The 16,169-nt window shown below is 25.7% G+C and overlaps 5 protein-coding genes across 5 annotated transcripts; 1 reads left to right on the top strand and 4 right to left on the bottom strand.

Annotated features, from left to right (window-relative positions):
• Nucleotides 1-288: 288 nt before the first annotated feature.
• Nucleotides 289-3,656, bottom strand: PmUG01_11028600 (conserved Plasmodium protein, unknown function; the record flags this gene model as incomplete). Its single annotated transcript, XM_029005936.1, is given in 2 exon segments — nt 289-3,327; nt 3,342-3,656. 2 exon segments carry the CDS (start codon nt 3,654-3,656, stop codon nt 289-291), a joined length of 3,354 nt encoding a protein of 1,117 aa, XP_028862475.1.
• A 2,449-nt stretch (nt 3,657-6,105) lies between these two features.
• On the bottom strand, nt 6,106-6,471 carry PmUG01_11028700 (dynein light chain, putative; the record flags this gene model as incomplete). Its single annotated transcript, XM_029005937.1, has 1 exon — nt 6,106-6,471. One exon carries the CDS (start codon nt 6,469-6,471, stop codon nt 6,106-6,108), a length of 366 nt encoding a protein of 121 aa, XP_028862476.1.
• Nucleotides 6,472-7,878: 1,407 nt separating this feature from the next.
• On the bottom strand, nt 7,879-11,097 carry PmUG01_11028800 (glutamate--tRNA ligase, putative; the record flags this gene model as incomplete). The annotated part of the gene is made up of 7 exons (XM_029005938.1): nt 7,879-8,497; nt 8,997-9,068; nt 9,271-9,396; nt 9,589-9,890; nt 10,105-10,189; nt 10,342-10,428; nt 10,676-11,097. 7 exons carry the CDS (start codon nt 11,095-11,097, stop codon nt 7,879-7,881), a joined length of 1,713 nt encoding a protein of 570 aa, XP_028862477.1.
• A 1,199-nt stretch (nt 11,098-12,296) lies between these two features.
• PmUG01_11028900 (elongation factor 1-alpha, putative) lies at nt 12,297-13,628 on the bottom strand (the record flags this gene model as incomplete). The annotated part of the gene is made up of 1 exon (XM_029005939.1): nt 12,297-13,628. One exon carries the CDS (start codon nt 13,626-13,628, stop codon nt 12,297-12,299), a length of 1,332 nt encoding a protein of 443 aa, XP_028862478.1.
• Nucleotides 13,629-14,828: 1,200 nt separating this feature from the next.
• Nucleotides 14,829-16,160, top strand: PmUG01_11029000 (elongation factor 1-alpha, putative; the record flags this gene model as incomplete). Its single annotated transcript, XM_029005940.1, has 1 exon — nt 14,829-16,160. The coding sequence occupies one exon, from the start codon at nt 14,829-14,831 to the stop codon at nt 16,158-16,160; it is 1,332 nt and encodes a 443-aa protein (XP_028862479.1).
• Nucleotides 16,161-16,169: the final 9 nt, after the last annotated feature.

Genomic DNA, 16,169 nt, shown 5'->3' on the forward strand with positions numbered 1-16,169 from the left:
CAAGTGCGCAGGTGTACAGTTATGCAATAGTAAAAATTAATCGGTGAAAGACAAATAACAAGTGGATGTTATTTCTACCAGTAGGAAAACATCATATAAACATATGCATACATATATACAAATATATATATATATATATATATATATATATAGCAACGAAGTAGCTGCAAGTATAATTACATTAATGTTTTGCTTTTACAAAATGGTGGATAGGTACATTATTATCGAGGAGAAGTAAAAACATTAAAACGCAGATCATATTTCATAATTTAAACCATATGTGAAGTATTACCTTATAATGGAATCAGACTCATTTAGTTTATGTTGTATTTGAGATATGTCTATGTTCATAAGTATTTTAAAATCTCTATATAACTCCTTACTTAATTTTCTTGATAATATATATGCTAACAATAAAGGTTCTCTAAATAAGTACTTATTTTTATTATATAAATTTAATAAATTCATATAAATATATTTTGTAAAGAAAAACTTATAATGATGAAATACATGCCAGTAATATACAGTGGATACACAATAGGAACCTAACTGTAAAACTAATATATCTCTATCTATATAATTTTCAGACAGAGTTGTAAAACTTTCACATACATCTTTTAAAATAAAATTTAAATTATTTTCATTACACTCATTTCCCTTATATAAAAATTCATAATTCCCTTTAAAATTTTTTCTCTTCCTTTTTAACCGCTTTTCGTCCATATTACCAATATACCTATAACCATTGGACTCTTCATTTTGTTGTAAGTGATTCAGAATAAATTTTTCATTATTCATAATTGTATGACCATCTATATCGCTGTAATTATTTATTCGTACTAATAAATTTCTTCTTCCTTTTTCATTCTGATTTTTAATAAATAATCTGTTAGACTCTTTAATTTCCTTCATTTTCCATTCATCCTCTGTATTTATGCTACTATTATTCGATATATCAAGTGGACTATATAAAGTAGTATTTTGGCACATATTTCCAAAGCACTTAAAATTATTTACTTTCATAAAATTAAAAAAACAGTTATTCCATAAATCGGATGAATTATAAAACGGTTTAATAAAAAATACGGGGTATGCAGCATTTAATTTCCGATTACAGCAGCAGCAATATATTTTATTGTATTCTGAATAAAAAATAAAGATGTTTGCATAATTTTTTAAAATATTTTTAAAATTTGTTTCAAAAGGATGAGATTCAAATTGGTCCCTTTTTGATAAAATTTTATTTTCTATTTTTTGAATACATCTATTATAATGATTGCTTGATTTCTTCTTACTTATTTTACAAATCATTTTTAAAAAATCATAGTTATTAAAATTTTCTTCTTTCTTAACAAATTCATATATCTTTAGCATTTCATCATTTAAAATATCATGGATAACATTATCATTTAATTCTTCCATCAATTTTTTTTTAATTCTTTTGCTATAATTAAAAGCATATTCCCTTTCGTCACTCGACGTGTTTATAAAGCTATCATGATCCTCATTCTCATCTTCAAGAAAATCATCATCTTCATATTCGCCGGAGTCATATCCATCACATTCATCATTATCCGCATTCTCATTCTCTTCTTCACTCTCATATTCACTACTGATGCTTCGTTGTGCATTATGTTCTGAGCCTTGCTGCGTACTTCCTACGCCTTCCTTATCCCCCTTTGATCCCAGATCTTGCCGATCCTCCATTTTTCCTTCACTATCAGATTGTGTAATTTCCAAAATTTCTTCAAAATAATCCTTTCGATTACCCTCTTCTTCTATGCTTAATTTTACATATACTTCACTAGTGCTTTTTTCTATATTTCTATTTTTCTTTTTTTTTATTTTCTTTTCGCTTGATTGTTCAACTTCCGTTATTGAGCTAGAACTATCACTTAATATATATTTTTTTTTTTTTTTTTTTCTTTTGTTATTTTGATTTTTCATTTTCTCTTCACTAGCCTTAGAATCATCGTTATGAAGTTTACTCTGATCGCATTCCTTTTTTTCATAGCTATTTTCGCTATCAGTAATACAACGGAACAATTTTTTTAAGGATTTCTTTTTTTTTTCTTTATTGTTCCTCTTCATTTTATGTTTTTGCTTTTTTGTTTTCTCCTTTACTTTATCAGTCGAACCAATTGAATAATTATAACAGTCTTGAAGAGACTTTTTTTTTTCAAACTGTTTATGCATATTCGAATAATTTTCTTTTAATATATTTTCTAGGTTACTTACATTCTTAGAAATTTTAAAATAGTTGGCATCATACTGAAAGCTGGGCGATAATAAAGAAAGTGTAATAAATTCTATGTACAATTTAATTGATTTTTTCACACTTAAGGAGTTAAAATGAAAATCTTCATTAAATAAATTCTGTTCATTATATATTTGCAAATGTAATGCATATTCCTCTGATTGATTTTGCTCTTCATTTTCACTATCATATGATGCATTTGTCTCATCAAGTGAATTATCCTCCGTATGTTCATAATAATTAGAATAATCATAATTATTTGAATAATAGGAATAATCAGAATCTGCAGAGCATGGATTGTTATTTTTTTTATTACTTGTTAATAATTTCTTTTTCATTTTCTTTGTATTCTTTTTTCTTTTCCTTTTTTTTTTTTTCTTTTCTTCTGTGTCATTAATATTGTTTATATTTTGATCATTATTACTTTCCTTCTCTGCACTTTCACTTGATTCATTTTCACTAAAAAGATTTACAAATGATGTGTTATTTTTATTTTGCGCAATTCTTCTGCTTTTATTACTTCCATTATTCGACGTATCATTTTGTTTGATAATTTCTGAATTAGAGGTGAGGATATATCTATTTGTTTTATTTCCCCTAGTGATATTATTTTTTTCACATGAATTTTTGTTCATAATGTTATTACTGCTATTATTACTGCTATTATTACTTCTATTATTACTGCTATTATTACTGCTATTATTACTTCTATTATTACTGCTATTATTACTGCTATTATTACTGCTATTATTATTTTTATTTCTGTGAGCTTTGTGAGTGTAAAAGCTATATAACAAATCATGTTGGCCCTTTTCACTATATTCCTCGGTTTCGTTAATTTTATTGGCTAGTTGAAAATCTTTATTTATGACTTTTTTGCTTGTTAACATTTTTCTCGTATCTGTTTTGGCAAAAATATTATCGTTGCTTTTTTCAAACATAATAGATGTATTAATGTACTCATTAAATTTTGATGTATTTCCTTGTAAATTGTCACTTAAACGCACAATTCTTTTCTTTTTATTCGTATGATCATTTTTTTTTTTTTTATATTCCCTTTCTTCTTCTAAACTTTTTTTTTTTTTTTTCCATTTCTGTTGTTTACTTGTTCCTCTTCAGAACTGCTATCCATAATAATTTTTTTTTTTTTTAATCGAATTTTTGCGCTTAAACAATTTTCATTTAATTCATTATCATCATATAGTTTATTTACATTTTTAATATTTAATCCTCTAGAGAGCACACGCAATTTATCTTTTCTTGAATTGTTTGATCCCTTTTCGAATAGTTCTTCTTTCTTCTCTTTACCTTTGTCTTCTTTCTCGTGTGCATTTGGCTCATTTACATTTTCATCATTTCTATTATTAAAAGTTTTTAATTTTGCTATGTATCTGTTCATCTTTTTTTTTTTTTTTTTAAACATGCTATTTAGTAGTGTTCTAGCAAAAAAAAAATATATATATATATATATATTTTTTTTTTTTTTTTTCTTTTTTATTTGTTCTATTTTTATTATTCCCTTTTATTTGATTCTTATAAAAGTCTATTCAAAATTGGGAAGAGAAAAATATAAAAAACAAAACAAAGTCATTATGTACTCATATTAAAAGTTAAGAAAAAAAAAAAAAAAGAAACAAAATGAAACTAAATAAAATAAAGAAAAATAAATTAAAATAAAATTATTATAAATTATTTTTAAATTATAGTAAATTAAATCAAATTAAAGGCTATATACAGTAGAATCGAACCTGGAAATGACGATGTAGTTTAGGGAACAAAAAAAAAAAAAAAAAAAATTAAATAAAAATAAAAGAACTCTAAGAATAGCGATTTAAAAAAAAAAATATAATATACTCGTGTAAATACAAAAGAAGACTTCGTATCGATTTAATGCGTTTAATTGCAAAGAATGTTTATCCTTAGGTAAGTATAAATATGGAAGTGTAATTATAAACATATACATGTAAATAAAAACATATAACGTTAATTATATAAACATATTAGGGGAAGTATATATATATGTTTGAGTGTAAAAATATACGTGTAAATGTAAACATATAAGGGTAAGTATAAACATATAAGTGTAATTATAAATTTAAACATATATATATTTATATATACATATTTATATATATACATATTTATATATATACATATTTGTGTATATACATATATATATATATATAAAAATGTACATGTAAGCATACATACATGTAACATAAATGGATGCACTACAAGTGATGTTAAATAATTCTTCAAAGTTGTTATTTACATGTTATTCTATAACTCCCGTGATAATAATTTACACAGGAGTTAAGAAAAAAATAAAATAAAACTCAGTTGAGAAATAAATTATTCTTGTATCATTTTTTACGTACTAAGAAACTGCACTTATATTTATGCCGTATTTTTTTTTTTTTTTTTTTTAATATGGATATACAGATGATTCATCATAAAATTCAATGAAAAATGATAAGATCGATATATAAAAAATCTTTAATTTACGCTAATTTTTTTTTTTTTTTATATATTTTTGTTTATATATCTATATTAATTATTAGAAATTGAATATTTTATGCTTTTATTTGTTTAATTTTGTAGGTCCATATTTATATAAAGAAGATATAATGCACAAAATTTTTACATTTTTAAGTGCATCATATAAAATGTACACGTAAATAGTTTGTTAGTTGGTTTCTGTCATTGATTTTTTTTTAAAATATAAACATAAATTTATGTATGTATATTAAATGTATCCTATATATATTTTAAGTGTACATATGTGCATTTTAAGTACATGTATGTATATTTTAAATAAATGTATGTATATTTTTTTAAGTATACGTATGTATATTTCAAATATACGTGTATGTATATGCATGCATAAGTATGTACATGTATATATATATGCATACTGCTCATAATATCTACAATGTGCATATATGTTTATCTAGTGATCTATTTATCCTCTTTTTAAAATTGGATATAATTTGAGGTAAAAAACATGCATAAAATAACTGGAAAACAAAGTATTGCTTAGCACTTGAGCAAAATGGCTCACGAAAATTTTTCAAAATCCCTTCTACCTCTTACATTCATACATATTCGTAAATATTTTCACATACTTGCATATATTTGCATAGGTTTGTATATATTAAAATAGGTTTATATATTTCTTTATATAGGTGTACATATGATTAACTAGGTTCACATGCGCTTAAATAGGTTCACATGCGCTTAAAATGGTTCACATGCGCTTAAATGGGTACATATGTCATTATATAGGTTTACTTGTAATTACATAGGTTATCTTACGATAAAATGGATTCGCAAAGGATCAAGTGGATTCACAAATGATCAAATACGTTCATACATGATTACCCAAGCTCATATTTAGTTATACGGATTAACATATGATTAAGTAAGTTCAAATACATTTACACAGGATCAAAAGCATTCACATAGGTTTAAATAGGAACGTATTGTTTCACATGCACTTAAGTAGGTACAAAAAAGTTTGCACTGTTTCACATGCACTTAAGTAGGTTCAAAAACGTTTGCATAGTTTTACGTGCACTTAGGTAGGTTCAAAAATGTTTGCACTGTTTCACATGCACCTAAGTAGGTTCAAAAACGTTTGCATATTTTCATATACACTTACGTAGGTACAAAAACGTCTGCAATAGTTTTACATGCATTTACGTAGGTTCAAATATAATTGCAATAGTTTCTCATGCATTTACATAGGTTTTCATGGATATTTGAATGCTTCTACATGAATCCATGTTTATATATAATTATTTTTGATCAAAATTGATCCGCATGTATTCACATGGATTTACGGAGATTCACATAGATTTGTATATTAAAATAGTTAATTTACTAGATTTATGTTTAAAATAAATCATACAATTAAATTGGTAATTTATAGAAAAGGCAAAATTCTTTCCAACGATACATTGCCATGAACCGATATTTTCATTTTTTAAATTGTCTATCATATTTAAATTGTTTTCATCGTTTAAAATCTCTTTATTTAATAACTCATCATTTTCACATTTCATTTTTATTTGACTTGCTATATCCTTTTCATACTTATTCTCCTTTATAGCTTTTAGGCTTATTTTAAATATTTTCTCACTATTTTCGCTATTCATGCAAATACCTTTTATTTCGAATTTCGACAAATATTTTTTTACTTCGGTTTGTTCCATTTTTTCATGTATTGAGTTAAACAATATATAGGGATAAAATAACAAAAGTAAAATAAAGTGTAAAAAAAAAAAAAAAAAAAGGGAAAAAAAGTAAGGGAAAAAAAGGGAATAAATGTTGGAACAGTAAGGGGAATAATAGTAGAAGCAAAAAATGGAGTATTAAAGAAAATATAGGAGAAACTAAAAGAGAAATTAATATACTAAAAGAGAACGGAATAGAAATAGTAAAAAAAAAAAAAAAAAAATGGAAAGGAAAGGAACCTCTTTTCCAACATAAAAAACAAACATTGTGTTGGTGCAATTCCAATTCAGAAAATGAAAAGAAAAATTTTTATATTTCCCATCCAATTAATATAAAAATGTTTAAGTTTCCATTCTTTAAATATATTAGAAAAAAAAAAAAATAATATAATATAATATTGGCTATAACAAAAAGAAAATAATATATTGAAAATGTCTTTCCATTAATATTAAAAGAAAAAAAAAAAAAAATAAATAATAATAATAAAACAAAATGAAAAAAAGAAAAAAAATAATAACGCTTATATTCTCAAAAATAGACATTAAAAAAGAAACAATAGCAGAGAAAACATAAATATGATAATAAAAAAATGTTAATAATGGAAAATATAATCATCAATAAATGTAAGTTATTTTAATATATATAAGTAAATTTTCCTACGCTAAATTTTCTCTTCAAATAATGCAAAAGAGATGCAAACACTGTAGGGTTGGCAACCTACATACATATATCCTTATATATACACATAAACACATGAATATATATAGCCATATACATATAAACGTGTGCATATACACTCATATATACATAAACATATGCATATATACACATAAACCAACATACACACAAACATGTATATAGATACTCATATACAAATAAACCCATACACATATAAACATAGCATATATACACATATATAAATAAACTTAGCATATGTACACAAGTACATATATACATATACGTACACTTTAATTGAAAATTGTTTTCCCTATTATCCACGTAGTACATGTCACATTAAAATTTTATAACTAAAAAATATAATGAGCCGGAGTACATGGTATACGAAAAAAAAATAGAAACAACTACATACATATATATTATATATATATTTTAAATAGGCTATATTAAAAATATATGACTACGTTAAAAAAAAAAAAAAAAAAAAAAAGGGATGAAATGTGCCAAAAAAAAGGGAATAAATATAACAAAAAAAAAAAGGAAAAGATGTAACATATAAAATATAAAAAAAAGCTACAAATGAAAAGTTAAAAAATATGACAAATGAAAGGTTAAATGTGACAAATGAAAAGTGAAAAAGAATAAACACTAAACTCGGCAAAATAAACGGTCAACACACAGCACAGCGAAAGAGGGTGTATACCCATTTATGTGCCATATATGCTATTCAAATATTGAAGCCTGCTTTTCAAAGAGAAATAATTTTCCACATTATTTTTTTTTGCTGACTTCCATATGTTTATTAAAAGTATAAATGGAATACCTTTTCTTTGAAATGTTAAAAGAAAACGTATTTTTAATAAAATTTCCTTTTTCTTTAAGTTGCTATATTTCATAATATATTGTATTAATAAGTCAAAATCATTGTCCATGGCACCTTCTAGATTATCATTGTTTATATTTTCTTTGAACCATTTATATAACAAAACACTAATACTTTTTAATAGTGAATCATCTTTATTTAAATGATTCCCTAAATAATCATATGAAATAACATTTGTTATACACTCCTTTAGCTCTTTGTATGTATGTACATCGTTTTTAAATATACTAATGCATAACTCAACAAATTCGCTATTTCTTTTTGTTAAGACCCCATTCTGAATTAAGTATTTTTCCGCTTCACATATATATGTTTCCATGTCTTGCTCTAACAAGTATTTCCTATTCATCCATTTTAGTTTTTTCATGTCAAAAACAACTGAAGATTTGTTTAGTACTTGTATGTTGAAATTAGCGATAAGTTCATCCATGGTATAAAATTCTCTAAAAGGAAGTCATCAATTCGTTTCGAAATGAGCCAACATGGTGTGCATTATACATATATGTGTATATAATGCGTACATGTGTGTATTATACATATATTTTTATATAATATGTATATGTATGTATTATACATATATGTGTATATAATGCGTACATGTGTGTATTATACATATATTTTTATATAATATGTATATGTATGTATTATACATATATGTGTGCATAATGCATATATGTGGGTATAATAAATATAAGTGTGTACTCTGCATATATGTGTGTACTCTGTATATATGTGTGTACTCTGTATATATGTGTGTACTCTGCATATATGTGTGTACTCTGCATATATGTGTGTACTCTGCATATATGTATACTCCGTATGGTTACACTAAAATGTATTTATGTAACCATATATTATACATGTACATTTACAAATAAGAATTAAAGTACGCTTCTGCATTTATATGTACATGTACAAAATTCGTATTCCTAATTTTCTAACCTTTTTGAAACGCTACCCCATCCTAAGGTAGCCATATAATTAACTACACACTCAGGTTTAAAACCCTCATTCCTATAAATATAATATATATACATGTATATATGTATATATATATGTATTTATATATATGTGTTTATATATATGTATTTAATATATGCATTAATATGTATATATATATATATATATATATATTTACAACTGGTGTAAGATGAAATGGCCTAAATCTATAAAATTGCCAAAGTAAAAAAGGAAAAAAAAAAAAAACTAAATGTACCTTAAATTCTTAATTAAACATTCATTCTTCCTTTTACTAATTTTCTTTTTATCTATATTTGTTATAATTGGTATGTGTGCATATTGGGGAATTTTTGCATTCAAGGCCTCTAGTATTATTATTTGCCTGTATTGTTTAAAGTGTATTTGAGATGTGTATAACGCGCGTAATAGCGGGACGCTATAATTCATGTAGTATTCTACGTATGTGTATGCACATACAAGTGTACATATATATATGAGTAAGTGTATGTATATGTTTGCGTGTATAAGTTTATGTATGTATGCATGTACACGTGGAGCTATGCGCATATCTTACTTGAACGTATTTGAAACATGTTCAACACCCCTTATGACGTGAGATATTTTCATCAAATGATCATCCACTGAAGCTGCAAAATTGTATGTTGGCAAATAGCTACTTTTTAATATAATGAAATCTTCATTTACAACATCGACGATATTATTTTTTAAAAAATCTTTTAACACAATTTTTCTGTTATATGGTGATTTAAATCGTATTGTATATAACTTGTTTTCTCGTAAATATTTATTAATTATTTCCTCATTTAAGTTCCGACATTTTTGGTCGTATGTGTACTTTTTTCTCATCATTTTTGCCTGATAAGAAAAGATAACAAACAGGTTTTCATTAGTTTTTTTTTCTCATAATTTGTTTTCATAATTATTTTTTCATAACTTTGCTTTCATTATTTTCTTTGCATTATTTAACTTCGTTTATTTGTTTATTCAGTTATTTATTTACTCTTTTATTCATTTTTTTTGTTTTTTTCCTCCTTTTATTATCGAGGTTGTTTTAACTTTGGACACGTACCTTTTCCTTTTTTTGCCGTAACTCATCTTTCGTGCAAAAACAGAAATATGCTTTTTCTTGCTTAACAAAATCATGAGCTATTTTCCTAAAACGTAATTTTAAACATGCTTTTAGAATGATCCCCATAGAGTAATAAATAAGCATACGTGCGTATGTTTATATATATGCATATATGTGTATATATGTGTACATGAGCTCATGAACACATATGTCCCTTCATATAGTTTTCCTTTGTACTTGTAAAGTTCTATTTTTTGGGATTGTATATACGGTCCATGGTTACCCCCTTTGTCTATTCCTTCATCCCAGCTTAAATTGAGCCATCTGTTAATGATGAATGGAAAAATATATAAAATGGACTTTAATTAAGCAAAGGTGCGCACCTCGTTGTGACATTGTGTTGTTCCGTTATTTTGTAGACACTTTTCCTTACATGTTCATATATATATGTGTTTGTAATGTACACTCTTGTATGTATATATATATATATATATATATATCCAACATCAATCATCGCTTTCATAATAAGCACATTTTACATACTAAAAGGTCTTAAAAATAGTGTTCGTACTTTAGGTCTTTAATTATTTCATCTAATGATTCCTTGGTATTTCTCCGCATGTCCGTGTCTTCCAATCGAAAGATTAGAATTCCGTTCATTTGTTTTGACAAGATATAATTATATAAAAATGTTCTACACCCACCTACATGCAAAAAACCAGTCGGACTTGGAGCAAATCTTAATCTAGGTATAGTTACAGAAATATGGATATTTTCATTATCATAATTTTTTTCTGTACATTTAATCTTATATTTACAAAAATTCTTTTTAATATTTTTTAAAATAAAACTTAATTTATACTTTTTATGATATAATAAATGTAATTTATCATTTTCTTTTATTATATACAAAGACCGTTTTAAACCTTTTAACTCAATTGCGCTTATTTCAATTATTGAAATTAAGCTAGCCAAAAAAAAAATAAATTTCATATTTTCTACATTATACCCTTTTTTCTAGTTATGAAAATTGGGTGAAAAAATTTCAAATGCATAAATTCACATATGCACAGTTGCAATATGTTCATAATTTTGCAATATTTACAAAATATACTGTAGAGAAATTTTTTTAAAGAATGTTGTAAATTTCCTTGAGAAAAACGCATACATATGCGTTGCTTTATTTGAGTACATACATATGTATATATACACATATATATTTTTTTTTTTTTTCACTTTTGTACCATTTTTCTTGCACTTCCATTTAAGCCACTTAACTTATTTATTTTTTTCACCCGAAAAACTAAAAAAATGTATACGCATATATATTCATATATATGTATTATTTTTTGCCAGGCTTTAGAAATCAGTTATTTACTTCATTTGGCTAAATCTTTTCGTAACTACAGAGTAAAAGTAAACCATGCTGTAATAATGAATAACCGGGTTACTAATAATGAAAGCATACACATAATTGTAACTACAACAGAGAATGTAAATAAGGTTTAAACCGAAAATTCGAACTATCACAAGTATATTTTCTCACTGTAATGTTTATTTAAAAAAAAAAAAAAAAAATAAAGTAAAAATTGTATGATAAATGAAGTCAACCTAATAGTAAATTTTGACAGTGTTTCGCTTAATGTTAAAAATAAAATAAATCATGCTTTATAAAAAAAAGTACTCTAAAAAAATTTCCTACATACGGTGTTCATTTTATAATTTCAGAATATTATTTAATGATATTTTCTAATTTTAAGTTATATAATATACTTTATTAAATTAAAAATAAAGCAATTTCTATATATCAATGTTTCATTTTACATTTTTATATACTCGTACATGTATATACATATATACACATATATATAAATATATATATAATAATCTAAAAGCTGTTGAAATTATGTTATTACAATTACTTCTTAATAATATTACTATCTTAATTCTAATATTTATTCTATCCTTATTCACATAAGAAAAAAAAAAATAAAAAAAAGCTTTGAATAAATATGGGTATGTATGTACATATGTATGTATGTACGTATGTATGTATGTACGTATGTATGTATGTACGTATGTATGTATGTATGCATGTGTGTATGTATATATGTATGTAGGTAGATATGCATGAATAAATGTATGTATGCATGCATATATATATATAAAATAAACTGTACATAACAGTTATCTTATTTCTTTGCCGGTGCTTTGGCAGATACGGCACCTGGCTCCTTCTTCTCTACTGCTTTGATAATTCCAACAGCAATTGTTTGTCTCATATCTCTAATTGCAAATCTTCCTAATGGTGGATATTCTGTAAATGTTTCAACAACCATAGGTTTTTTTGGTTCCAAACTAACTAAAGCTGAGTCCCCTGATTTAATAGCCTTAGGATTCTCTTCAACAACTTTTCCCGAACGTTTATCTATTTTCGAATCGATATTTACAAATTTGCACGATATATGAGATGTATGACAATCTAACACAGGTGTATACCCATTTTTAATTTCTCCAGGGTGATTTAATATAATAACCTGTGCCGTAAATTTTGCACATCCTTTCGCTGGTTCATTCTTAGTGTCTGAAGCAACATATCCTCTTTTAATATCCTTTACTGATACGTTCTTAACATTAAAACCAATGTTATCACCTGGTCTTGCTTCTTCTAACACTTCCTTATGCATTTCAACTGATTTACATTCGGATACAACAGCTGAGGGAGCAAAGTTTAACACCATACCTGCTTTTAATATACCTGTTTCAACTCTACCAACTGGAACAGTACCAATACCACCAATTTTATACACACCTTGAAGAGGGATTCTTAATGGCTTGTCAAATGGTCTTTTAGGTGGCTCCATAGTATCTAATGCTTCAATAAGTGTTCTTCCCTTATACCATGGTGTTTTATCTGACTTTTCAATTAAGTTATCACCTTCAAAGCCAGATATTGGAATGAAATCCACTTTATCTGCTTGATAACCCACTTTCTTTAAATAATCTCTTACTTCTTTCTTAATTTCTTCATACCTATCTTCTGAATATTTAACAGTATCCATCTTATTAACACCAACAACAATTTGCTTTACACCTAAGGTAAATGCTAACAACGCATGTTCTTTCGTTTGACCTTCTTTGGAAAATGCACCTTCAAATCCACCTACTTCAGCTGGAACAACTAACAAAGCAACATCTGCTTGTGATGTACCTGTAATCATATTTTTGATAAAATCCTTATGCCCTGGTGCATCAATAACTGTAAAAAAGTACCTTGGTGTTTCAAACTTCCATAACGCGATATCAATAGTTATACCTCTTTCTCTCTCAGCTTTAAGTTTATCTAACACCCACGCGTACTTGAAACTTCCCTTACCCATTTCAGCTGATTCTTTTTCGAATTTTTCAATCGTTCTCCTATCTATACCTCCCAATTTGTAAATAATGTGGCCAGTAGTTGTTGATTTACCACTATCGACATGGCCAATGACGACTAAGTTGATATGTGTTTTTTCCTTTCCCATTTTTTATGATTTTAAATTAAAAAAGAATATACTATTTATTTGTAAATATTAAAAATGTGTTTATTATATACACAGAATATATTTTTGAAGTATATATAAAATTTTTTTTTTATTTTAAAATAGTGTTAAAAGAAAGAAATTTACTTTTTTTTTTTTTATTTGATTTAAAATAAATAAAACTTTTTGTATTTATAAAATTTAAATATAAAGAATACATATATATGTATAAAAATATTTAAATTAAAAAAAAAAATATAAAATACTATTTTTGTTTAACACAAAATGGCAATAAATTTATGACCAAGTCGTGATAATATAATGGTGAATATAATGTAAATTTTTTGCACATAAATTATGATATATATATTTAAAATTATATTATGGTTAAATTTTTTATATTTTTATAAAATATATATTTTTTCACAATTTATATTCTCTAGATAGCTTTGAGAACATAGTATTTTATTTTTTTTTTTCGCTATATATTTTTTCAATGGATAAAATAAATACTGGTGTTTAGAGGGGTGAACCCGAATATGGAAATATCTAGTATATTTTAATGATGGCAAATAATCATGTATAAAATTTTTTTAAAATTGTTTAAGATTTGAATTAGGAACATTATGAACATACGGTTATTTCACGTACAATAAAATATAAGAAAGTAGACTTTTTTCTTAATTTTTGCAAGTTAACAATTGTTCATATAACTTTTCATTTAAATGTTTAAAAATGATATATTTTTATATATACATAATATAATATTTTACACGCACATTTTTTTATTGTAAATATAAGATTTCTATGAGCACATACATTTATTTATATATATACATATATATATAGGTGGATATGCTATCATTTTCACTCTAATTTTTTTTTTTTATTAAATATATACATATATATACACTTTTTTAACCTTTAATAATTTTTGAAATTAATCATTTTTCATGTGTTTGCTTCGAGAGATACAATTTTTTCCATTAATTTAAATATATTAACATAATATACAAAAAATGCAATAAAAAAAAATTAAAAGCAAAATAATCAACAGGAACTTATTACTATTTTTTATTCTTTTGAAACAAAACTTTCTTTTTAAAATAAATGTATAAATTTTTTTAAAAAACATAAAATATTAAGATAAATATCAAATTCTTTTATATATTTATATTCTTCTTTAATTTAAAATCATAAAAAATGGGAAAGGAAAAAACACATATCAACTTAGTCGTCATTGGCCATGTCGATAGTGGTAAATCAACAACTACTGGCCACATTATTTACAAATTGGGAGGTATAGATAGGAGAACGATTGAAAAATTCGAAAAAGAATCAGCTGAAATGGGTAAGGGAAGTTTCAAGTACGCGTGGGTGTTAGATAAACTTAAAGCTGAGAGAGAAAGAGGTATAACTATTGATATCGCGTTATGGAAGTTTGAAACACCAAGGTACTTTTTTACAGTTATTGATGCACCAGGGCATAAGGATTTTATCAAAAATATGATTACAGGTACATCACAAGCAGATGTTGCTTTGTTAGTTGTTCCAGCTGAAGTAGGTGGATTTGAAGGTGCATTTTCCAAAGAAGGTCAAACGAAAGAACATGCGTTGTTAGCATTTACCTTAGGTGTAAAGCAAATTGTTGTTGGTGTTAATAAGATGGATACTGTTAAATATTCAGAAGATAGGTATGAAGAAATTAAGAAAGAAGTAAGAGATTATTTAAAGAAAGTGGGTTATCAAGCAGATAAAGTGGATTTCATTCCAATATCTGGCTTTGAAGGTGATAACTTAATTGAAAAGTCAGATAAAACACCATGGTATAAGGGAAGAACACTTATTGAAGCATTAGATACTATGGAGCCACCTAAAAGACCATTTGACAAGCCATTAAGAATCCCTCTTCAAGGTGTGTATAAAATTGGTGGTATTGGTACTGTTCCAGTTGGTAGAGTTGAAACAGGTATATTAAAAGCAGGTATGGTGTTAAACTTTGCTCCCTCAGCTGTTGTATCCGAATGTAAATCAGTTGAAATGCATAAGGAAGTGTTAGAAGAAGCAAGACCAGGTGATAACATTGGTTTTAATGTTAAGAACGTATCAGTAAAGGATATTAAAAGAGGATATGTTGCTTCAGACACTAAGAATGAACCAGCGAAAGGATGTGCAAAATTTACGGCACAGGTTATTATATTAAATCACCCTGGAGAAATTAAAAATGGGTATACACCTGTGTTAGATTGTCATACATCTCATATATCGTGCAAATTTGTAAATATCGATTCGAAAATAGATAAACGTTCGGGAAAAGTTGTTGAAGAGAATCCTAAGGCTATTAAATCAGGGGACTCAGCTTTAGTTAGTTTGGAACCAAAAAAACCTATGGTTGTTGAAACATTTACAGAATATCCACCATTAGGAAGATTTGCAATTAGAGATATGAGACAAACAATTGCTGTTGGAATTATCAAAGCAGTAGAGAAGAAGGAGCCAGGTGCCGTATCTGCCAAAGCACCGGCAAAGAAATAAAACTTTTAT

Source organism: Plasmodium malariae (genome assembly GCF_900090045.1).
Source record: "Plasmodium malariae genome assembly, chromosome: 11".
Lineage (NCBI taxonomy): Eukaryota > Apicomplexa > Aconoidasida > Haemosporida > Plasmodiidae > Plasmodium > Plasmodium malariae.